The sequence below is a fragment of the Paralichthys olivaceus genome, chromosome 8 (assembly GCF_024713975.1).
Source record: "Paralichthys olivaceus isolate ysfri-2021 chromosome 8, ASM2471397v2, whole genome shotgun sequence".
In the NCBI taxonomy this organism is placed as follows: domain Eukaryota; kingdom Metazoa; phylum Chordata; class Actinopteri; order Pleuronectiformes; family Paralichthyidae; genus Paralichthys; species Paralichthys olivaceus.
In genome coordinates, this window is record NC_091100.1 from 20,045,931 (window position 1) to 20,070,605 (window position 24,675).

Here is a 24,675-nt window from a genome sequence, read left to right on the forward strand (position 1 = left end):
AACATTCAAATTCACTCAAATAGCATATAGTTCAGTAGAAATATTGAGATAAAGTAATATTGAAGGACTTCTTAAGTAACTTATATAGTCAATCTAGTCTACTTCAATACATATAGGCTATTAAATAAAAATAGAAACGTTATATTTAACTTTGTTGCAACTACTAATTAGTAACATTTTGCATAATTCTCATTACTATTTATAACTTTCATAATCTAACAGCTAATGTAGGGAAGTACAAATATTAAGATAAAGTACTGTAGTAGTCCTTCTTTAGTCTACATTTAGCCTACTTTACTTGCATACGTAAGTAATGCTTATAGTTATCAGAATAACATTGACTTTACTGTAATTGTTAACTTATATTGTTTGTATGATCATTATAACTAAAAGCTAAAACATTCATGGTTCCCTCTAATACCCTATAGTTGAGTAGACATATTCAGATAAAGAAATATTGTAGGCTTCCTTGAGTAGTAAATAATCTAGTCTACTTCATTACATAGACTTTTAGATTCAAATATGAATTTCTTAGAATTATGAGAATAATATTAACTTAATTGTAACTATGAATAACTTACATTTTTGTATTATTCTCATATTCACAGTAACTTTCATACCCCCCTCTAAATGCCTATGTAGATAATAGTCTTTAACTCAGCACCTGTGTTCTACTTTATTATTTTCTATCAGCAGTCAGAGGACGCGCAAGCGAAAGTATCAATGACGTCATCGTCGGCATCGACCTACGTGTTAAGAAAGCTGAGTGAAAGAACTTCATCTCCCATGGTCCCTCTCTTCCTGTTCGTATGCAGGGCGCGCAGACACGTCACAGAGAGACGAGCCAATGGGAGCGGAGAGACCGTGGAGTTACACGTCAGTGTAGTAAAGTGCAGACTGCGGCTGAGGGAGTGATCCGCTCACCGACCGTCGTCCTTCTGCCTTCATCTCCACACCCGCCGGCCTTCCCCTCCAAATGCTCTGCTCTCTTTGAACAGATTACTCTGTCTGTACTGTCCACTCCCGAGGGAACATAAAGTAAAAGGTAAGAACTCCAATTCACGTGTACTGAAAAGTAGGCCGCCGGGTTTCGTGCTGACGGGGGCACAGGAAGCGGGTCAATGCTACATTCCGCTAGCTAACGCACCGGCTGCTATTCAACGTAGCCGTTTAGCTTCAAGAGGCTCAGAGCAGCGTCGAGGCGACCACTGACCATTATTCATGAAACCAGCATTTATTAACGAGTGTAGCAGGAAGCCACACGGTGCTAACACCGTTAAACGATGTTACATGAATGAAACGAGCGTAGAGGAGCTGCTCAGGACCGCAGCCCTCACTGTTCATCTTCAGTGATCATACGTGGCCTGTTGCCTGTGTGGTGGACCAGGGTCATTTTACTGCCTGAAGTTTTCTACAACGACGGATGCTTCTCTGTTACTGGATCAGATTAGAAATTCAAGTTGTTCGCATTCTGTGATGGTGAAAACGGGGAAATCAATTCCCCAAATGAGAGAACCAATAACGCCACACGCATCCTTCATTCGACCAATCAAAGGTCACATCCACGTCAACACAACAATCATTATTTATTTACTCATTTTCCACTCAACCTCTCAAAGAGAATGTGGTGTCTTTAAACTGCTTAATCTGCTCAACCATCACTCAACAACCCGAAGGTATTCACTTTTTTATTATGAGTCAGAGTAAACAGCAAGTGATGCACAATGTTAACTTTGAATTAAAATGCACATGTAATTACTAAGTTCTCAAACTGGTTGCTCATTACTTATGATGGACCAATTGCCTTCGGCTCTGACTCAATTCTGTGTTTATCCAAGATTATTGTTTTTGTCTCTAGGTGCTATGAAATCCCTTTCCTCCTATCACAGGCCGAGTAACCGTCACATGCAATGTCTTCATTTTTCTTGTTTGTTTGATTAATTGAAATTATTTCCACAAGTTGGAACTATTTGCAAAAGCATTAGAGTTGAAACAACGTGCTACATCAGCAGCTTTTTCACCAACTCTTTTGAGAAATTATGCCAAACATTTTTAAGTCCCAGATACTTATTTGTGAGAATTTGCTTTTTTTCTCCATCTCATGTTATAGTAAGTAGAAAATCTTTGGACTGTGAACTGCTTATCAGACAGCGTCACGTCAGGATCTGTGGGATTATGAAATATCCCTCACAATTAGTATGTTTTCTTATGTAATAGAGTGAACAGGTAGTTCTTTGTTTGACGAAGTTAGAATACAAAAACAGTTGTCTGGCCAAACATATTTTTCACAGCATCTTATGCCAGACTGACAAGTGATTTCAACATTATTTTATTTACATCTTTCCATAAATGTTGTTGTATAGAGTCCTCTGATTATGGTGAGAAACAGGGAGTGTGAACCGTTGCTACAACAGGATTCCTGGTGATGTATTTTTGGTATGTGTGGAACATCAATGACGCCTTTAGCGAAGGAGAAGCCTGTGAATGCTAGGATTCCTCTGCTTTGTTCTCTGTCATCAGAACATGCTTGTCAGGTTTCCCAATGACATGTTTGTGCGTCATGCTTACATCTGCGTCTTATTTTAGCTCAGGAGATGAAGGAGTACCTGTATAAAGGTGTTCACTGCACCCAGTGTGAGTAGTTAGCTTGAAGACACAGATAGAAGCAGCGGCACACGTTTAGACCACTACATCTATTTATTCCATCGGACCAACAACCTCATCTGGTGGTGTATTGGGCTCTTTCTCCAGAAGCACTGTGATGGCAACCTACCAGGAGTTCATCCAACAGAATGAAGACAGGGATGGGGTTAGGTTCAGCTGGAACCTGTGGCCCTCCAGCCGCCTGGAAGCTACCAGGCTGGTGGCCCCCGTCTCCTGCCTCTTCACACCCCTCAAGGAGAGGCCCGACCTGCCTCCGGTCCAATACGAGCCCGTTCTGTGCAGCCGGGCCAACTGCAAGGCAGTGCTTAACCCACTGTGGTGAGTCAAAAAAAAAAAAAAAAAAACATGTTTTCAGATGTTGCATTGTATATTTGAGTGTTTGTTTTCAGTTTCAGACACCAGAAAACACTATCCTTTTGGACTCAGTGTATAATTGTGCTCTTTTTTTACACATGTGAATTGCAGTCTTTCAATAGTTGTGTGTGTAGGTAATGTGTCATAATGTGTGTATTACGGTGGCTAAAACCAGCTGTGCGATCAAAGGGCAAATGAAAACAGATTAACTCAAGGGAAACATTGGAATTCTGTTAAACTATTTATGTATATTTAAAATATTAAAATTTTGTGCTGTGTATTTTACACGTCAGCATTTCCATTGATGTTTTAGAAGTACTAGGTGTGTTATATGAGAACTGTAAACACACCTGCCAATTGAATACAAACATTTGAATCCCTCTTTTACAGTCAAGTGGACTTCAGAGCAAAAATATGGGCGTGTAACTTCTGCTTTCAGAGAAACCCTGTAAGTACTGACGTCCACAGCATGCTAAAGCCTTACTCTTCTATTTGATAATAATTATTACATAAACTTAAATGACCATGAATATCTAAATGTGGACCAGCCACATTCCTTTATCAGGTTGGTTTACCCAGTTTTCCCTTTGTCTCTGCAGTTCCCTCCCTCTTACGCAGGCATATCAGAAGTGAACCAGCCTGCTGAACTCATGCCGCAGTTTTCCACCATTGAGTACATAGTACAGGTAAATACTACATACATGTCAGCACTCTGACCTCAGTACCACTGAAGTTGTATTGTGCAAAGGCTAATATTAATGATTTCCATTAGTAACTTATAAAGGTAAATACTACTTATATTATATTTAAGCCTTGGGTTTAATCAATGAGTGCAGTGCCACTCTGTATACATCATGAATCTAAAAATACCATTCTCTTTTTTCTGTGCTCATGGATGATTTACTAAAGGCTAATGTTAGCACAGGTCTTTGGAAAAATAGATCATATACTTATTATGTGCACTTAAATTGGCCAACTTGTGACAGATATTTGCCTTTATTATATCAAGTTTTGATAAGTTGATGTAATACAGTTGGTAATAATAAAGATTAGTAAGGTTACACACAAACATCCTTGGCTTTGCAACCAATGAGGGCCAAACTACAAAAGAGGCTAACAACTGCAACTTCATCAGTAATGCACATGGTTTTCAGAAGTAATATGAGCTGCTGATGATCACATAGTGTCTCTCCTAGTGCATGCATTTTAGAAAATATACATTCCGTAAACAAACAAAAACTTAAATCCATCCTCTTTACAATTTCCATGAGTTTTTGATCATCATTGTTTCACCAAATATTTATGAAGTGTGTGGAAAAGAAGCCCATGATTTCATCAGTGTGTAACCGTCCCATCCTGCCTCTTTACAGCGTGGACAGCCAACACCTCTGATCTTCCTATATGTGGTGGACACATGTTTGGAAGAGGAGGACCTTCAGGCCCTCAAGGAGTCCCTGCAGATGTCCCTGAGCCTGCTGCCACCCAATGCCCTGGTGGGCCTAATCACATTCGGACGCATGGTCCAGGTCCATGAGCTCAGCTGCGAGGGGATTGCCAAGAGCTACGTGTTCAGAGGCACAAAAGACCTGTCCGCCAAACAGATCCAGGTGGGTTGGGGCAAATGCATTTTGAATGGGAGGAATATGAAAAATATAGAGTTGTGTATCTGGTCTCAAATTTTAAATGCCTTTGGTATTCTCTCAGAAAATGGAAGCGGTTTTGATATTTGAAGCTGACCTGAAAAGTCTCCGCTCGACTCAAGAGTATGTGTTTTTCTTTGTGTCTGTGTTTTAGGAGATGCTAGGTTTAACAAAACCAGCAGCATCAGGACAGCAAGGTCGCCCACAGGCCCCTCAGGACACTGCAGCCTCTTGCAGGTAAATAGGAGCAGTAACTGTTAATTTGTCTTTGTCACTAAACTGAAGTTGGATGTTTTTCTTGTTTAACACAGGTTTGGATTTGTTTTCTCATTTCCAGGTTCCTGCAGCCTGTGCACAGAGTCGATATGAATCTCACAGACTTGCTCGGTGAACTTCAGAGGGATCCCTGGCCCGTCCCTCAGGGCAAACGTCCACTCCGCTCCACTGGTGTTGCACTGTCTGTTGCTGTCGGCCTGCTCGAGGTACATTACACACACTTGTAGAAAAACTAATCATGAAGTGAAAGTATTGTACTTTTCATTTTTTGGTTTAACTCAGATTAACCTGGTTACTAACACACACACATATTGAGTATATTCCAATGATACAAATAAATTAGCAGTCATTCATTGAGTTGCTTCACAGTAACCTGACCTTTAGCCTCTACTATCATGAAACATGTAACTGTTCCACACACACAATGTCTGATAAATATCAGCTGCAGGAACAGTACATGTACTTTGTCTGTTCTAGAGCTGGTTCCTTGTTTGCCTTCTGCCTTTTCCCTCCACCATCATTATCCTCTCTTCTCCAACTGCTAATCTGCATGGTTATATAACTGATAGTGCAACAGATCATTCCCCCCACTCTACTCTCCTTCAGCAGATAGGATGAGGCTTGATAAGAATACATTTTGCTGTAGATTCACTGATTTGTCGAGAGGCATTTGACTCGATACATTTGTCTCTTACATATTATGCACAACTCCAAGAGGCGGCTGGGGACCTGGTATCAGCTGTCTTGTGTATTTTAGTGTTCTCCGTGAATAAGTAGACTTTGTTCCTTAGGGAATGAATCAGCATTGACGTAGAACTTGCTGTCAAGTGTAACACTATATTGAAGGCTATGTAACTGCTTGGCCTATTTCCAATGTGTCATCGTGTGTTGAACTTTCCCACATTATCGGACTGTGGACTTTGTCATATGTGTTGGCTGTCAGGTTTTCCCTTTTCTAAAATACTACCCACTCATGACATTCTGTTCTGCCCGAGTTAAGAGTTTCAAAATCATTTCAAATGACTGAATAAAATAAAGATTTCTGTATTATAATTAGGCTTTATCTTTGAAAATCAAGCTGTATTTATAGTCTGATAAAATGATAAAATGAGAATTAGGTCAGTTGTCCACCAGGTCTCATTATTCACAGCTTGAAATCAGGGATTCAGCACAAATCTTACAGAACAAAACCTACTGACGGATGATTCCCACCCATGAAAGCTCAGTTTTATGAGCAGTAAAGTGTGTACCTCGGTGAGCATCTACATCAAGTAGAACTCCTTTGTGTCATTGTAAAAAAAAACAAAAAAACTTGAGAACAGGTACAATGGTACTTTCCCTTCACTGAACCCAAATCCTCCTCTGCTCACCCACAGGGAACATTCCCCAACACAGGGGCTCGTGTGATGCTGTTCATCGGTGGGCCACCCACTCAGGGCCCTGGCATGGTGGTGGGCGACGAGCTGAAAACTCCCATCCGCTCCTGGCATGACATCCAGAAGGACAATGCTCGTCACCTAAAGAAAGCAACCAAGGTGAACTCTCATGTGCATGTCCCTCTTACAAGATTTCACCTCAAAATGTTCCTTTTCTTATCATAAAATCTCTGACTATCCACCTGTTTAAGTCAAGTCCCTCTTGCACAATGCACAGAGGCTATATTCAATGTTTCATGTCTTGTATCACACAGTATCATGAAGCCTTGGCCAATCGCTCAGCAGTAAATGGCCACAGTATTGACATCTACGCTTGTGCCCTGGATCAGACTGGACTTCTGGAGATGAAGTGTTTATCTAATCTCACCGGGTGCGTCAGCTCTTATTATGTCATTGGTCTAGGGTGTGGAATTATTTGTCCTGTGTGTTCTTAATAATCATAATTTAGGGTTCTAATCAAAAGCTGTGCTTTATTAGGGGCCACATTGTGATGGGAGACTCCTTCAACACTTCGCTGTTCAAGCAGACCTTCCAGAGAGTCTTCAGCAAAGACTACAATGGTGACTTCCGCATGGCCTTTGGAGGGGTCATGGAAGTCAAGGTAAAAACGCAATTTACTATCGTAATATATTATCATTTCATGCCACATTCGGACTTTCAATGTTAAGATGTAAGAGAAGTTAAGTTAACTTGTCATTGTCTGTTATACAGACGTCAAGGGAGCTGAAGGTTTGCGGTGCCATCGGACCATGCGTTTCACTCAACTCCAAAGGCTCCTGTGTTTCAGAGAACGTGAGTCACTGCCTCTGATAAAAGTGGGACATTTAGATCAGATTCCTTCCCCTGTCATTGGGTAATCTGAGAGCTGTTAGTTACTAACATTTATCACAATACGTTCTCTGTTGTCTGCAGGAGATGGGCGTCGGTGGCACAAGCCAGTGGAAAGTGTGCAGTCTCACCCCTTCCACCACTTTGGGCATTTACTTTGAAGTGGTAAATCAGGTAAAGGACTTAAACGAGAATTTAGCTTTTAGAACTGAGAGGATTACAGCACACTGATGAAAGTACAGGCACTGATTACATCAAATAAGTGAAGAAGTGTGATAAAGGCTTTGCTTTGTAAACTCTACAAACAGTGGCTTTTTGTGTGCTTCAGTCCTTGTAGTAGAAGGCCTTTTTGTTCAGCTCACACAAAAGAGGAATGATTGTCAACTGAATTCTTATGTTCTCCACTGTTATCTGTGTGTGTGCAGCACAATGCACCAGTCCCCCAAGGTGGCCGAGGAGCAATCCAGTTTGTAACCCAGTACCAGCACTCCAATACACAGAGAAGGATACGAGTCACCACCATCGCCAGGAAGTAAGACTCTGTTTTTATTGTTGGTATAGATACAACTTTAGCTGTTTTCAGACATGCACTGATAGTGATAGTCCCCTGAAATTATCCAGAGGGGCTTTATGTGAAAACCCAAATGTCTGAGTCAGTTGCTGCGGACATTCACATGATTTCCGCAGTGGAATTCATAAATTATGCCCAGCCTCTGTATGCCCCACATGAACGCTCCAGGGATGTTTCTGTAGTTGTGAACACAAACTCCATAACCAATTGTGTGGACATTTTCCAGAGTTTGTGTCTGAAAACAGCTTTAAAGGTTCAGTGTTTAAGATTTAGTGACATCTAGTGGTGAAGTTGCATGTTGCAGCTGAATGCCCCTCACCTCACCCTCCCCTTCCAAACATGGTAGTCTTAGTCTTAAGATGATTCTGGCATTTATTCAAGAGAGTGACAGCTAGAATCAATATTAGCTTCACTACAAAGGATTTCTACATTCCTGTTTGGCGACGCCTTCTTCATGTGCGTCATTCATCTCATTCATACCTCACCCACACTAACCTTTGCCTCTCTGTGTCCTCCCTCCCTCCCTCTCTCTCTCTCTATTCTTCTTCTTCTGTATTATTATTTTTTTATCCCTACCCAAGCTGGGCAGATGCGCAGTCCCAGATTCAGCACATCGAGTCGTCGTTCGACCAAGAAGCGGCTGCTGTGCTCATGGCTCGCCTGGGAGTCTTCAGAGCCGAGTCGGAGGAGGGACCTGATGTCCTGCGTTGGCTGGACAGGCAGCTCATCCGCCTGGTGAGTGACACTCCCACACACAAACCGCTTCCTGCTTCGTGATGAGAGGAATAATACATAGTTGGCATCAATAGGATTGTATAATATTATGCAATGTTCTATTTGTATTGCAGTATGATGTGCCAGGTTATATTGGATCTATTATCTGTTCTGCTCAGTGTTTAAACAATGTCTTGTCTCCCTTGGTTGCAGTGTCAAAAGTTTGGCCAGTTCAATAAAGATGATCCTTCATCCTTCAAACTGTCAGAGTCTCTGTCCCTCTACCCACAGGTAAACCTGCCTCCTAGTAACTGAAGTTTTGCCGTCTCTATCGATCAGATTGCAAAGTGTCTCAATACACTGCATTTATAACAAAGTGGCCACAGTTTAATAGATTAGCAGTATTTAACAAAAATATTACATGGCACTGATTTTTCATTTAATAACTTGTCTTTTATTTCTCTCGTCTTCTGCAGTTTATGTTCCACCTGCGGCGGTCGCCCTTCCTGCAGGTGTTCAACAACAGCCCAGATGAGTCGTCCTATTACAGGCACCACTTTGTCAGACAGGACCTCACCCAGTCCCTGATCATGATCCAGCCCATTCTCTACTCATACTCCTTCCATGGACCACCAGAGGTCAGCCTCACACCCTCCACACCATTACTATTCATGATAGACGAGTCCAGCGTTTCTAGAGGAAATGTTTGTCAGTGTTGAAGTTTTTGGTGTTAAATGTTACTTAAATGTTTCCTGGATGTATTTGTCCTTCTCAGCCTGTGCTCCTGGACAGCAGCAGCATCCTGCCAGATCGAATCCTGCTCATGGACACTTTCTTCCAGCTGGTTATCTTCCATGGAGAGGTGAGACAGCAGACCCTTGACTAGAATCAGAAATACTTTATTGATCCCAGGGGGAAATGTGAGTTTTCATATAGATTTCACCAATCACTTCTTAATGCTGTTTATTTTCTCTTCATTTCCAGACTATAGCCCAGTGGCGAAAGGCTGGCTACCAGGAAATGACAGAGTACGAGAACTTCAAACAGCTGCTCCAGGCTCCTCTGGACGACGCCCAGGAGATCCTGCAGACGCGGTTCCCCATGCCGCGCTACATTGACACAGAGCACGGAGGCTCACAGGCTCGCTTTTTGCTCTCCAAGGTCAACCCATCACAGACCCACAACAACCTCTACTCCTGGGGACAGGTACAGAACAGCTACATCTCACTTGTTTCATAAAGCTTTCTTATAGAGGACTGATTCCTCACCCGAAGAGGAAATAAACTGAAATTAAAGGACAATGGCACCTTAATTAATTATATGGCATTGGTTTACTGGATGTAACATTACTTTTAAAAATGTAAAGGGGAATACATTTTCTCCAGATTTTTTAAAAAAATTATAAGATTATCATCTCATGTCTGAGAATATGTACTCATCAATCATGCAATCTCAGGATTTGTCTGTAGCCTGGATTAAAAACTGTATTGACGACACAGAAAATTTAGTCAAACTGTCAGCAAACGCAGGTCTTGCATCTGCTAACCTCTGGTTTAAGTGGGGATGATTGAAAATGGACAATAGCATTAATCTCTTATCTGATGGTTCAAGGAAGAGCAGAACCATATCTTCCTCGTCATCTCTGGCAGTCTGAGAATGAGATTATCATGAGAGTGAAGTCTTAGACAAGCTAACCTTTAGTGATAACCATGTTTGAGTCATTAGTGATAATGAGATCAGACAATGAAAAGTTTGTAAAATGAGTAAATCGCTCAACAACTTTATTGTTGTACCTCTACAGGAGACGGGAGCCCCAATCCTCACTGATGACGTCAGCCTGCAGGTCTTCATGGACCACTTGAAGAAGCTGGCTGTCTCCAGCTCTGCGTAGACGTCCTCTACTGCAGCACAATAGAAAGGAGTGATACGACATTCCTCTTCTGACAACGGGATCCATTAACATTTCCCCCTTTTTTTTGTAAAGGAGCCAAACCCCAGAGTGCTCTTTCTCCAGTCGTGTGACATTTCCATTATGCACAAGGAAGCGAAAAAGGGAGAAAATAGCACATTCCTAATGAGAAGACCTCCACTCGTTTTCTAACGTGTTATTACGAGAAATGGCTCCGATTCTCCTGCACCAAGCTGTCATAATGAAAGCAATATAAAAAGTCTTTATTTCTATTTTATATTTGATATCACCTCTGACATGCAGAATGATTAGACGAATAATTTAATGTCTTCTTTTTGTCTGTTTGTCCTAAAACATGTGTCTACTGCATCAGACCTTGTTGAAGGTGCTGTTTAATAAGATGCTAATGTGTGTTTGCTTTGTCTATAGCTAAAGATGACATTTTTCTCATAAATAAATTATAATGGTACCTCTAATGCTGGTTCAGAAATGTTCACACACAGAGCTTGTCGGTCCGCACACCGATTGCTTGTTAATCATAGCTTGTTTGACAATACCCCCACATGTCTTAACATTTTATCAAGAAGAATTGCGAAGAAAAATGTGTGATTTCTGTTCTGAGAAATGGAAGTCAATCACTACGACTCTGCTTTCAATGACGAACTTTGAGATTTGTTTTTATCTGTAGTTGCATCCACTCGTCCCCACTCATTCACCATCTGGTATTTGTCACCCTATGACTGCCCAAGTGTCTTTGTAATCAAACTTTAATATACTGTAGGACTGTGTAAAAGTGACAGTTGTTTGATTTAAATCCTGTCTGGATTCTTAAAGCTATCTATATAAAGAACAGCGGAAACAGATTCTGTCTGTATTGTCTGATCTCACACGTCCTATACACAACACTTTTTGTATATATATATATATTAAGGCCACATTGTCTGTTTTGCTGAAATTAAACAAGTGGATTTTCACATTGAGGTTAGAGTTTACTCGAGATGCTCAGTTCAACCTCCAGGCATCTGCAACAGGTGGAATGTGCTTAATCTCTCTGCCTCGTATTACAGGTTTACGTGGTTTTGTGAGTGTGTATACGAGAGAAAGGCATACAAATCCAGTTGTTACAGCCGTAGGTGACATCCTCTGTGCAGATTGCTAGCCTAAACAATTGTCTTTTTCTCATTCGTCGCTACTTTACATAAAAGCCCACACAGCACACAATCCCAATCATAAAACCACTCGCACACCATCTACTGTCACTGTAAGCTGATTCCAGAGCACCCAGACAGTATGATTTCGAGGATCAGTGAATGGCAGATTATGAAGACTAATCCGTACGGGCTATCTGTTTAGAGGCAAATTCTACTCTTAGCGGCTTTAAGCGGAAGTTGCCACTGAAATACAAATGAAGTACGTGTCTATCAAGAGCTTATGCCGTACGATGTTGCACTCCGAGACCACATATGCTCTGAAGGTATTCAAGGCCAAATAAAAAGATGCAATGGTTCTTAATCTCTTTTGACATGGACACTCTTGTAGATCCAAAAGGTCCCTTTTTGATCCTTGAATTTTCCAGTGGAAAGTGGTATATCTACACAATTTAAGGCTGTGGTGCACATGGATATAAAATGATCCCATTAAGAGAAAATAATCATTTCTTCATTTTAATCTCTGTGTATAGGCTTGTATACATGTAAAAGCTGCAGCTGTGATGTTCAGAGGAACAAAAGAACATTAGGAATTTCTCTGAACCCACTTTTGCTTAGATTCTTTCTTCAGTGACCATTCATGATGCTCACATCCATGTGATTCTCAGGCTTAGGCAAAGCTGTAAGGAAACGTGTCGTCTTATTATCTCCAATCAAATCCGAACAGATCAGTTCTCGTCCAGCAGTCAGAGAAATCCATTCTGGCTTCTGTCCCAGATACCTTATGTAAGATTTCTATATAGAATATGCCATGGCGTTGTTATATGACTGACACAATACTGTAGTCCGATGACATGTCAGTGATCAAGATTATAGAGCCTTAAAGCAAAGTTTTGAATGTATATTAATATTGTGAGTCCACAGCACCATCCTCTTATAATCCTCCTATGATATTAATCATCATTATAGTGCAGATTTCATCGAGCTGAATACAGAAAGTGTGCATCACAACCAAAGAAAACAAGACAGGAGCACAGAAACTTTGAATAAAATAAAATAAAACTTACAAATAATCCTGCAAAGATGAAAAAAGCAGTAAGTGAATGATTGCATTGTAAGGGAATATATGTCCTTGTTAGGAAAACGTAATTTACGTAACTTCTGAAGAGTGATGACTATGGTGTTGTGTTACACAGTTTCACCCAAACGTTCTTTTAACAAAGCTTTCTGAACCCTTAATATAGAGATGGACACGCTGCTTTCAGACGTGCACTGAACTCCGGAGATGCTCCAGGGCTTCCAGATGATATTTCTCACAAGCGACAGATGCGAAAGTTAAATAAACAAATCAAACATCTTTGAATGAAAGGAGAATCATACACGAAGATATCAAGAGAGTTTGTGGCGATAAGAGCCAACGCCTGTGACGATGCGCTGTAAACAATCTATGACCTATGCAGAGGAATTAATCCGTTACATCCGGCCTCTGCCTGCTGCTCCACCCTTCACCTGAATTCTGCTGAGGACTTGTTGTTGTAAACACGTCTGAGTAGAAAATCTCCTGCTGCATTGTTCAAGTGTAAAAGTGAAACTGCTGATACCCAATTCTCTCCGGTTCCTTTTGAGGTCATGTCTGAATGCGGCATATAACAAAAAGTATCGCCAAAGCATCTTGAGCAGCCCCTCGTGGCTGGCTGCAGTATAGGTCATAAACCCCACATCCTCCGTGTTAGTGGATGGGACACTGACCAAACTAAAAAGTAATAAATGGTTTCTGTCATTTTACGCAGCTCTTATCACATTGATGTTTACTCAAGTGCTCGGTTTTTCAGTAAGTTTAATTTTAATTTGATGCTTTAAAATGATATGATACCATAGCTCCATCCCAAATGTTACTGCCCAGACTTCAAATGTCAAGATAACTGCATTTGTATCCAAGATATTTTGGCTTCATGTCTGGAGGAAGTGGAGATGTATCTTCCATCTTTATATACTCTGCACACTACAGTCTACGGTCTGAAAGCATCAACTTTGAAGTTATCATGGCCCTCTGGGAGGCAGTTGCTTATTTACACATCCAACAGATATACAGCATCATTAATATTTTATGTGAAGTCATGTTTCTGGACAGCTGATGAATGTAAAACTCCAATAATCGCTCTCCTTTTATGTCCAAAGGGAAATATTCAGGCTCTTTTGAGCCTCATTCATTTAAAATAAATACAATATGGTAAAAAAAAACCGATCTGGTTAAGTATTAGATTTGAAATGATGCATCACCTCGACAGAAATTGCATCACTCTGCAAAATGATAACAAACATAAAATAATCAGTAGCTGCAGTCCTGCCTGGTGCAGCTCTTCTCACCATAACTGTGTCCGTCTGGTGTTTGGCTCAAAGCAGAAAGCATACAATAGGCTCTTAAGAGTGTGGAGCCAACATTAGTCATCCACTTCACAGCAGTGATAGTGAAAGAAAACAGTGAAGTTACCAACAGGAAAATGCCTGAAAGAGCTGAGAATCACTGTTGTCATCATTAAGAGCAACCTCTTTCACATCATTAGATCCATCCAACAGTTCACTCTCACATTCACAGCTACTGTCAATTTAGAAAACCCAATCAACATCACCCCAATCTGTTTTTGGCAACAGTGCTAATCACAGCACCACTGTGCGGTGGTTAACGATCTATTATTAAATCCAGTGTTTTTATATTAATTAATGCAGCTTCAAGTTAACAGTTGGCCAGTAATGAGATTAGCATAGAGGTCATTTGTGCAGTCAGTGTTAAAAAACATTTTTAAGTATCCTGCAGACTGTACGTCAGGTCAATTTCTCAGGTTGGCCTGTAAACGATGTCATAGTGGAGAGGGGTGTAAATGAAACAGATGTGTTTTGTTCTCAGAGAGATGCCCTGATCTTTGTAATGTTCTGTAAGTGGTGATCCTAAAGTCAAAAATAAACCTCACTATCAGAAACCATGAACATCCACTCCCAGCACTGCAGCACAGGACTTAAAATGTGTTAAATTGAGAGCAGGGATTAACTTCTTGTCATTGGTACAGACTCAGGAGACAGCCTATCACCGTCCACATGGACGTCATAAGCAGTGTTTACCCGACTGTAGCCAAGTATTCTGACTTCCAACATGCTGCTGATATTCCATAAGACTCTTGTTAGCTGTTGGCAAGAACCAGTGGGTGATCTGAGGTCATAACGCACTTAGTGAGGCTTGTAGTAGATGAGTGGGAGGGTTTTCTCACTTGAGTGTTGAGTTTCTCCGAAGTGTTTCAGTGGATCGTCTCCTGGAACGTTTTCAACCATTTTCATTATTTTACAGCAGATGGGCCTGAATCATGTAGAACATAATATTTTAAGTGGGAGATTTATTTGCACCAGCTCACCTACCTCTGACTGATCACCTTTATGTACAACACCATGCCAAGGTGCTAATTGCCTACAGTATCACCAGCAGCTTGGCACTTGTGGTTGAGAGCCTTGGCCTGATTTGTCAGTTTTCAGAGTCATGTTTTGAAGTGCGGCTAAGCCCCCGGAGCTGAAGATGAAGGCAATCTGCTGAGGTAACAGAGATGTCAGGCCTATCTGGCCTCATTTACTCGTGGGTTGTAAACACGGTTTGCCAAGAGGCTCATATGATTTATATTTTTAGCTCCTTTTCTCACGGAGAATTGCAACACTCATGGGAAACGTCTTTGAAATGCCAACATTTGCGATGTTGGTGCTCAGCACAGTTCAGAACGGAAGAGAGATTTTCAGTGCTGCGGAGTCATCTCTACTAGTCTCAGTGCGCAGAGCTCAACAGGCCACCATCGGTCTGGTCAGGAGCAGCAGAAGTCTCATCATCCTCTCTGTGACCTCCCTCTGAGCAAGTTAATGCAGGTCAGCTTCTCTGAAAACAGATGAGTCTCAGAAATGAAGGCGAGCGCTCACAGGAAAAACAGCTGAATTTAACAAGAACAAGAATTTTAAACTTTAAGACGGACCAATAAATACCTAGTTGTTCAGATCATTTTTACATATTCTGCATCATCCATACAGAAATTGTATGTGTCACTTATCACATACAAAGTCAGTAGATGAGTTTTTGTCTCTAACTTTAGATTACTCCCTGTATTATTCAAGTTTACTGGATATTTAATAATTGTTTGATGCATCACTGATAAATTGGAATTTCTAAACAATCAAACACAACAGTGGAAACATGGTGACACCACTAAATACAATGTATAACACAAACTGCAATACTAATGTGTTAACTTTGAAAAGGGCTCACCTCGATGATGTGATCATGGTCATCATGACACCGAGCTTCAGACTGAATTTGTTTTACAGATAGTCCACAGCGCAGAAGATAAATGCACATTACAACGTCATACAGAAGCATCTAAACTGCTAATATAAAGAAGAAGAAGAAGAAGAAGAAGAAGAAGAAGAAGAAGAAGAAGACATCAGTGCATTCACCCAGGTGTCATGTTTCCATCACTGCTGGTCAGAATTATGTTGTTTAAAAACCTGAATGCAGATATACATTCCCATTGCAGATATGAAGCCAGATGTTAGCAGGTGATAGAGGGTTTTTTTTTTTTTTTACCAGTGGAACAGTGTGGGTTTCAATAGAGCAGTACTGTCTAATTTATGGGACATTTAGGATCCAGCTATTATTTAATTTCTACTACGACTTTAAATCTGGTTTAGTTAAGTTTTCTTTACTTCCCTTCACCTTACTTTAGTTCAAAACATAGTTACAAGATAAAATAGATTACAATTGTAGAAAATAAAAATCATAAAACAGATCATCAGCAATGAAAGTAGTAGAAAACACATAACAACAGAAATGTTCAGAAACATAAATTAACATAGATTAATATTTCATTTCCCATCCTGGAGTAGGAAGAACCCTATTTCTGTACTACATCATCACAGAAAATGCAGAAACGACTTCTTCAAAAACATTTAAAACCTTTTTTTTCTGTTTTCTTGTGTTCTGCAGTGATGCATTGAAATCAGAAGATATATTTTCGTGTCTTTTTGTAGAAGTAGTAAGTTTTCCACACACGCTGGCTCATAATCGCTGATAAATTGTTTGTAAGGGATGGAGGGAGGGAGGCATCCTAATGAGCAGAGAGAGAGAGAGAGAGAGAGAGCTCCATAAGAAGATCCAGCCCTGATGCAAGCTGTGAGTGTCAAATCCTTTCCCCGTGACGTCCCATAGGCTGCAGGACGCTTATGGGACAGCCTGTGTGTGCTGATGATGGAGATGTGAAGCTTTGGCTCAGAGCGGATCTCACTGTGCGTCCAGCGCCTCCTTGGACACATTTGGACACTGCGCGGTGCCAAATGGGACCCTCACCTCACCCTCTGCGTTTGGGAGCGACCCGGGGCTCGTGCGTCTTCTCCACCTCGCGCCCATGAACTTTTCGGTCGTGCGCGCGCCGCTGCACCCTCCTCCTCGCGGACCATGAAGACGAGTCGCCGGTGCAGGACCCTGCTGTCGGTCAGCCTCAACTTCTTCGCCCTCTTCTTCTCCATCACCGCCTTCATCACCACCTACTGGTGTGTGGGCACGCAGAGGGTCCCCAAGCCCAAGTGCAGCAAGCTGCGCACGCACCAGTGCATCGACTACGGCGTGAACGAGACGGACCCTAACAAAGTGGTGTACAGCTGGGAGACCGGGGACGACCGCTTCCTCTTCCGCCAGTTCCACACCGGCATCTGGTTCTCCTGCGAGGAGAACATCCACGATGAGAGTAAGTGAGTGAGTGTGTGTTTCTTTCATGCGAGACACAACTTTATGAACTTTTACATCCATTAAAAGTCTTTTTAGATCATTTTAGATCAGGTTTGAAAAGTAATGATAATAATGATAATTGCATTTATAGAAGAGGAAGTCTTAAACATTTGCATTTTATCATCAAAATATCTCAATCAGTAATTGTGTGGGACTTTTACTTTAACATCTAGAATTCCTCTGCAGGCATATGACTTTTCTTTTACCTAATTTGGCTCATTCTGCATTTGTTTCTAAATAGATCATCATATCAATAACGCTTTACTTAAACATCCTGCATTCACAATTTGACACACACACACACTGTTCTATCATGACATTTCCTCCCTCATTTGTCATAATGGAACACTTAGTTCAAGTAGAGATTAGTCGCTCTTTTTGAAATATTCCCTTTCATGACAATTTCAGGATAATCGTGCTCTATTAATGTCAGTCTGCTTCTATCCGTTTAAGTTGCTTTATGTGGTTTTATCTGACATGAAATGCTGAGCAGACGGCAGCTTCAGTGCATCACTCACTCTCCACATATAACATCGTCTCCAAACCTTTAGGGTAAGTTGGTGGCCGTGCAACATGGGGCTGAATGTGATTGCTTCCCAGCTTAAGCAAATGGGAGGAGAAAACAGTGAATGACGTGTGCATCACTCGGGGAAAATGAAATAAGTGGAGTGAAGTTTGAATTAGAGTGAGTGAAATGCGGGAGGTGAGCTGGTAAGAGCATGGTTCAGGTCAGAGGTGTGATCAGGTCAGAGTCGTCCTCTCTGGCTGCTTCGCTGCTACTGACTCCAGCACAAACTCTGCTAATAACACACACATTTCTTACAATGCTCGAGAATAGAAATGAAGCACAGGCTGAGATTAGTGGAGTGGGGAATTGCTAGCACATGTTTATCTCATCAAGTGGCTGTACGATTGAGGGGGGGGGGCATTGCGGGGTCGGACGTGGTGGGGGCCGAGACAGCTTGAGTTAATAAGGATTATGTAACATCGAGCTTGATGAGTTTTTCCTCAAAACAGCTGTTGCCACCCTCCTTCTACCTGATTAAAGTTTTCCATTTACAGCAAATCCAGCGACATGCTCCGGTCCACAGTGACTGAGGGACAACATCACATCTGCAGGAATGTGTCAAGAATCACTGATATTTTATAAATCCTGTTTGTGACATTAACACATAGACTCTCGTTCCCTGCGTATTTGCAGGATTGAGTGTTATCACAGTGCTATTTATTTTAACAGAATGTCTCAGTTCTGGTTTATCACTATAATTCTATGCATGCACATGTAATTCAGCAGATGTTGAGCGGCCTTGCCAGCACACCATCTGCTGACACTGAATCACAATCCAAAAAGCTTATTTTGCTGTTTGCCTCTCATTTAACTTCTATTTGTTTTTGCTTTAAACTCATGACCTCTGGATTTTATGTCGCTGTGCGGATTCTCCGTGCAGGACGTCACTCTCCTGTCTGAGCCGATCCTGTGAAACACACCTGGACACAAAATGGGTTTAGATTATGGCTTGGACTGAAGCCCTTATCAGTTCAGCACTAAGAGCATTTCTTCATTCAGTTTTGTTTGTTAATCCCGATCTGGTTCCCTACGACCTTTTGGACGTTGCGCATGTCCTCCCCCGAGGCTAACTCTTTTCTGACGAGCCGCACCAAGAATTCAACATAAAGTGGTGGCTGAAGAAGCTGCTGCTGCTGTATCATGACAGTGTTTTCTTTGTTTTATAGGTGAGAGATGCCGCAGTTTCATTGATTTGGCTCCTGCATCAGAGAAAGGTGAGTGTCCACTGCTCATTATCTGAAGGTCTAAGCATAATTTATAAAATGAAAAATAACAACTCTTCCTCATTGAAGACTCACGTGGTACTTTTGCAATCTGTGAAATGAAATTGAATGTTCACAAGAGTAACATGTCGCCTGGAAGAGGTTAGAAATGAGATTTTTCCCTCCATTAAGGGCATCTATTGATAAATCTTTACCACTGTGCTGCCTGTGTTTGAAACATCAGCAGGGGGACTTTGCCTTCAGGCCGGGTTGAGAGCAATAGAACTGGAATGACCAGAAGCAAATGTATTTCTTTCCAAATAAATATCTTGCTATTAAAGTGTCAAATCTGCAAAATGTTTTTAAATAGCAAGACAAATGTCTCTAAATGTATTTGTTTTTTTTATTTAGCTTTGCAAGACATGAGACAGTGACAATGACACTGTGTGTTCAAGTCTGAGAGGTTCGAGACCATACAGTGTATTAACAATATTATATTAATAGTGATTATAGTCTGACAATAATAGTCTAAGCACTGCCATAATCTAATCATAAAAATATTGTCATTACAATAGTAGTCCTACAACATAATAATAATTTTCAAGATAAAAAAAACTGATTACCATAAATAGATACTCATGTAATTATTGTTTCAAAAGTTTTGTAAAGTAAAATCACCTAAGTCACTTTTAACCACCGAGCTATGCATGAACAATATGACGATGTACTCTATACTTCCTCAGAGTATCAGTTTTAGTCTATAACCTTTTTTAAATCAGGAAGTCCTCCACTCTCACTTTGGGAATCGTCCCCTCATGAATCAATGGAGGGACACAGATTCTCAAGCTGTGTTGAATCCCTCCTTTGGGAAATGCTTGCTTGCCACTGATGTGAATAACAAGAGGGCGGGAGAAGCAGAGATATTTTTGTGTTGGCAGGTCACATTTGGCTTGATTCATTGAGAAGCTGAATCAGGCTCGTAGGAGACTGAAGAGCTCAGCTGAAATTCAGCCACTCTCCAAGTGAAAATATCCTCTGTCAGCCTTTATGAGCTGCACGAGGAACCTCTGAGATATCATATTAATAGTGTATAAGTGCAACGTGCAAATTAAAGAATGTGGAGTTGTTGTAGAATAGTGGAAATTGAACTGTGGGTTAAAATTATAACCATGTCTACCTTAGATTTAATGTATAGTTATTGCAATCAACAGTGCCTGTCTTGCAGGGATGCTGTGGCTGTCACTGGTTTCTGAGATGCTGTACATTGTTCTGCTGGTGGTGGGCTTCAGCCTCATGTGTTTAGAGCTGGTCCACTCCAGCAACGTCATCGATGGACTCAAGCTCAATGCCTTCGCTGCCGTGTTCACTGTCCTCTCAGGTACTCTGGTGGAGAGTGTGTGTGTTTCTTTTTTATTGCCTGTAACCCACCATATTGATATTAGAGACCAGAGTTTGTGATTTATGCGGTTTAATATCGGGCACAACATGTTCCATCCCACCGCCTGACGAGAGAGAGAAGCTAACAAAACCAACATCATTTGAAGGAGCCAGTTCTTCACTTTTTTTCTGTAAAGAATAAATCAAAACCAAACTGGAACTCAGTACATGACAGTCCCCTTATGAAATCACAATTAAAGTAACTAGATCCACTTTTGTATTTGGATCTGCACCAAATTAAACACACTCATAGTTATCAATCACCTACAGAAAGTTTCCCATGGGTTAGGGTTATCCATAAATCATTATCTGAGAAATTAATGAAATGAAATGAAAAATCTGGATCTGCATCAAAATGTAATGGATTCTTTCCTGACCCATACCACATCCTTCTGCTAAGTTGTATGGTTATCCATCCTGTAGTTTTTGCGTAATATTGATTACAAACAAACAAATGGACAGGGGAGAAAACATAACCTCTTTGGAGGTGGTACAGTAATTGTTCAAAATCTGTGACGTAGGAATATAATGAAATAAAAGTGGGTCAAGATGAAATATAAACACAGTGATCACAGAGCAGCAGTCTCCAGTGGAATTAAGGATGATATCTGTTGTACATATTGGATACAAATCTCAGATCATTTAAGAGTGAACAAGCATGAACAAATTGAATGGATGTAGGCGACTGGGATCACTTTATTTCAGTGAGTTTGCATATTTGAAAACCTTTCTATAGTTGTGCTGAATCCCTGTGCATGATTTTGTTTTTGAAGCTAAACAATCAGACATGCTGTGTGTGTGATTTCAGGGCTTCTTGGTATGGTGGCTCATGTGATGTACACACAGGTCTTTCAGGTCACCGTCAGCCTCGGTCCACCGGACTGGAGGCCCTACAACTGGGACTACGGCTGGTCCTTCTGGTATGACGCACCTCAGAGATCAGACTCATTGTGCTTTTGTTCAGGATTAAACGTCATATGAAGCAATTGGAATAAGCTGCCTGCACTTAGAGATATATACAAATAAAGCTAAGTCGTCTCTTAAGAAAACCAGATGAAGAATTCCTCTCTGCATGCAGCAGCCCCAAATCGTCAGTTTGTAGCTCCACTGTCACCTCTCCCCAGCATCAGTGTCTCTAATGAAAAAAGCCCAAAGCTCCCATGTTATAGCAGGATTAGGCTTTGGTGTCCAAAGCCCCAATACAGGCGTGATTGGAATTGCATAAGGGGATAATATTTCACCCCTTTACAATATGTTCAGTATGCTGACAGATTCATCTTCAAACAATTCTTGACCTTTTGGTGGCATTAACCAAACAGTGTGAGAAGTACACGATGGTTTGATTGTGTGATCTCACATGTGGTCCAGCATCCTCCGGGGGGGCAGAGGGTCTTAAAGCGATTGATACTAATCTCAACAACCAAAAGAGTCGGAGTACTGAGTGAAAAATGTCAAAACGAAATTAAAATTATGAGGTAATGCCTGCTCAGGAAGCTGAGTGAGCACAACAATTCTTGATTGGATGGTTGGATATTAAGTTTAAAGTGGAACTTTACAAAAGTGTTTCATACGGCAAACAAAATCATAGGGAAACCACAAGTGACAGGTATACGCTGAATACGCTAACCTAAATGCAATATAGATGTACACAAGCTTTTGCATTAATTTACACAAACAAAGCAGAGTTCTCCAGCATGTGTTTTCTCTCTTCCTTTTATTTCAGCATGGCCTGGGCGTCCTTCACCTGCTGTATGGGTGCGTCAGTCACCACCCTCAACTCGTACACGAAGACCGTCATAGAGTTCAGGCACAAACGTAAGACCTTTGAGCAAAGCATTCGGGAGGAGCACGCAAGGGAGGCTTTCGGATATTTCCAAGAACGCTCTGTGCACTCCATCTCCAAATCCGTGGAGGTTTATTCGAGCCAGAGCCTGAAAAGTGGCAGGAAAACTCCCATACCCGCTGACTCTCTGGACCTGAGTGACATTGCAGCATCTTTAGGGGAAGAACAGTGCTGAGGCTGACGGGACAGTATAGGTGGCAGCTTGATGGATTGGAGGCGTTTTTGTCCCACTCTGCTTTGTGTTCAGTCTGGGATGAAGGCCTCACGGGATCATCAGCTCCATCTGATGCATTTTAACACTGCCTTAATGAAACAGGTCGCAGGGATTCAAGTCACACAAGGTCATTCAGCTGAGAACTGGCAACATGAACATGAACTAATATCATGGATGAAGGTGTTTTCTCTGTTTGTGTAACTTACCGCAGTGTAAATTTAAAGTATAACCCAATCATTATCGTGAGGGTCTGTCGGATGCTAATCGCCTTATTTAACGTGTTTCAGTCGATCAATAAATCAATGCAAATGATTGTCTAATCACAAAGACTTGGTGTAACTGGTGTTTATTAAATGTGAAATAAAGCCACAAATACCTACTGCAAATGATGTGCCTAGATGCAGTTTATACAGTGAAGGCCGGTCAAACACTTTTTGTTCTTCAGGCTCTGAAACTCAGCTCATCCGATCTGAAATAAAATGATGAACAGTTTGCAAAGTCTCAGCTTTGATTAGACCAGATTCATGTTATTATAGAAATATGTGGGTGATAAAGCCCTTCAAGCACATAGTACCTGGGTTGGTTGAGTAAGATGGTTGTTAGAAACTAATTAGACACTTCCTTTGAATGTTTCAAGCTTTCAATCTTAGTTCATCCACAAGAAGCACTCACACATGTCTGGGAGTTGCCTGTGACTTTAATTGAAAATGAACCAAATCTATTGCCATGCACAATAAGGAACAGAAGTGATGTGATAAAAACGAGAGTCCATTTGGTGCTTAGACTCGTCGTGATGGACACTCGAGGTGATGGGGAGGAGGAGGGGGGTCGCAGTGAATCACTGAATCTACAGCTGAATGCAGCAGAGAGGAGAGTTTGACAGAAAAAAAACATGATTGGCTGATTTGAGACAAGATTAACTATTATTTAAGGATTCACAGAAATGATTCACCTCACTCTTGTTCAGGATAACCAACACTGTCAGCATGTTCAATTTAAAGTTTACAAAATCAAAGTGAAAAGCAGCTAAATGTTTATTATTACATTCATAACTTGCTCTTGTTAAATATTATATTATTAATATTATTATTATATAAGAGGTGACCACGACTTTTCACCTCACTCTTGTTCATGGTCCCTCCCACTGTCTGTGTGTCAAGTTCCAGAAGATTTTACTCCAGAAACAGTGTCACAGTGTGTAAAGTGAAATTCTTCTTGCATGTATGTCCAATTTGAATCACGCACGCCCATTAATATTCTACAAGTAGTTTACCCTATTGGAAAAAAAACAAAGCCTTGACCAATCACAAATAATGAATGTATAGAAAAACAGTAACTCTGCTGATTATCATCCAATAATTGTAATTTTACATTTTTCAACTGCTTTTGACAATTTGAGAGATAAGTAAGTGGGTTTTCACAGCACAGTGTTGTAAGTGTTATTGTTATAAAGCAAAGTTCCTACTATATTACCATTAATGACAGAGTTGATATAATATATTTCATATTTATCCTTTTTCTATCTATCCTAGTTTTATTTTATTTATGTCTCCATTACCCACTGACAGCAAGCCAGGTCAAATCAGGAAAGACCTGTTGTATTATTGCCAAGCATTATAAAAATACTAACTTATGATGTATTTTGTTGTGAAATGTTCTCTGAATCAAAATAAAAGCGTATTTTTGGGCTATTTATGGCAGCATTAGTGTGACAGCTGTTACCTATGGTTCCACGCAGAGTGCCTGGAGCCCAGCATAGATTCGACTGCCAAAACTGCAGACTGAAACTGCTATTTGTCACAAACAACTTATTTTCTATTCTCTCAACTGTATATAACTATAAGAACTGTGTGTGTGTGTGTGTATATATATATATATATATATATATATATACACACACAGTTCTTTCTATATTGATGTACATCTTCTCAAATTAAAGCTGACACACTTGTATTATATTCATATTATTATTCATCTCAATGTGCTGAAGTTCAGAACTTGAAGAACAAAAACTGTGTTGTCGACCAAATACTTCCAGCCTCTACTGTAAATTGTAAATAGG

The 24,675-nt window shown here is 40.8% G+C and overlaps 2 protein-coding genes across 2 annotated transcripts; both read left to right on the forward strand.

The window, feature by feature from the left end:
• Positions 1–821: 821 nt before the first annotated feature.
• sec23b (SEC23 homolog B, coat complex II component) lies at positions 822–11,255 on the forward strand. The gene is made up of 19 exons (XM_020084285.2): positions 822–1,045; positions 2,752–2,982; positions 3,409–3,466; positions 3,618–3,704; positions 4,389–4,625; positions 4,813–4,895; positions 4,996–5,140; positions 6,311–6,469; positions 6,625–6,740; positions 6,848–6,971; positions 7,082–7,162; positions 7,283–7,372; positions 7,624–7,730; positions 8,351–8,504; positions 8,697–8,774; positions 8,960–9,121; positions 9,259–9,345; positions 9,468–9,689; positions 10,285–11,255. Exons 2-19 carry the CDS (start codon positions 2,762–2,764, stop codon positions 10,372–10,374), a joined length of 2,301 nt encoding a protein of 766 aa, XP_019939844.1. The 5' UTR covers positions 822–1,045; positions 2,752–2,761; the 3' UTR covers positions 10,375–11,255.
• Positions 11,256–16,827: 5,572 nt separating this feature from the next.
• LOC109627420 (germ cell-specific gene 1-like protein) lies at positions 16,828–22,717 on the forward strand. The gene is made up of 5 exons (XM_020083938.2): positions 16,828–17,308; positions 19,084–19,131; positions 20,345–20,497; positions 21,365–21,476; positions 22,280–22,717. Exons 1-5 carry the CDS (start codon positions 17,020–17,022, stop codon positions 22,572–22,574), a joined length of 897 nt encoding a protein of 298 aa, XP_019939497.1. The 5' UTR covers positions 16,828–17,019; the 3' UTR covers positions 22,575–22,717.
• The last annotated feature ends 1,958 nt before the right edge of the window (positions 22,718–24,675 follow it).

What these genes read in the sequence shown, in the direction of transcription:
- sec23b (XM_020084285.2), top strand. Translation starts at nt 2,762, where the DNA reads ATGGCAACCTACCAGGAGTTCATCCAACAGAATGAAGACAGGGATGGG. An exon ending in GCTCCTGTGTTTCAGAGAAC is followed by an intron (nt 7,163 to 7,282) that starts GTGAGTCACTGC and finishes TGTTGTCTGCAG; the next exon opens with GAGATGGGCGTCGGTGGCAC. An exon ending in CTCTGTCCCTCTACCCACAG is followed by an intron (nt 8,775 to 8,959) that starts GTAAACCTGCCT and finishes CGTCTTCTGCAG; the next exon opens with TTTATGTTCCACCTGCGGCG.
- LOC109627420 (XM_020083938.2), top strand. Translation starts at nt 17,020, where the DNA reads ATGAAGACGAGTCGCCGGTGCAGGACCCTGCTGTCGGTCAGCCTCAAC. An exon ending in CGTGTTCACTGTCCTCTCAG is followed by an intron (nt 20,498 to 21,364) that starts GTACTCTGGTGG and finishes GTGTGATTTCAG; the next exon opens with GGCTTCTTGGTATGGTGGCT. An exon ending in GACTACGGCTGGTCCTTCTG is followed by an intron (nt 21,477 to 22,279) that starts GTATGACGCACC and finishes CTTTTATTTCAG; the next exon opens with CATGGCCTGGGCGTCCTTCA.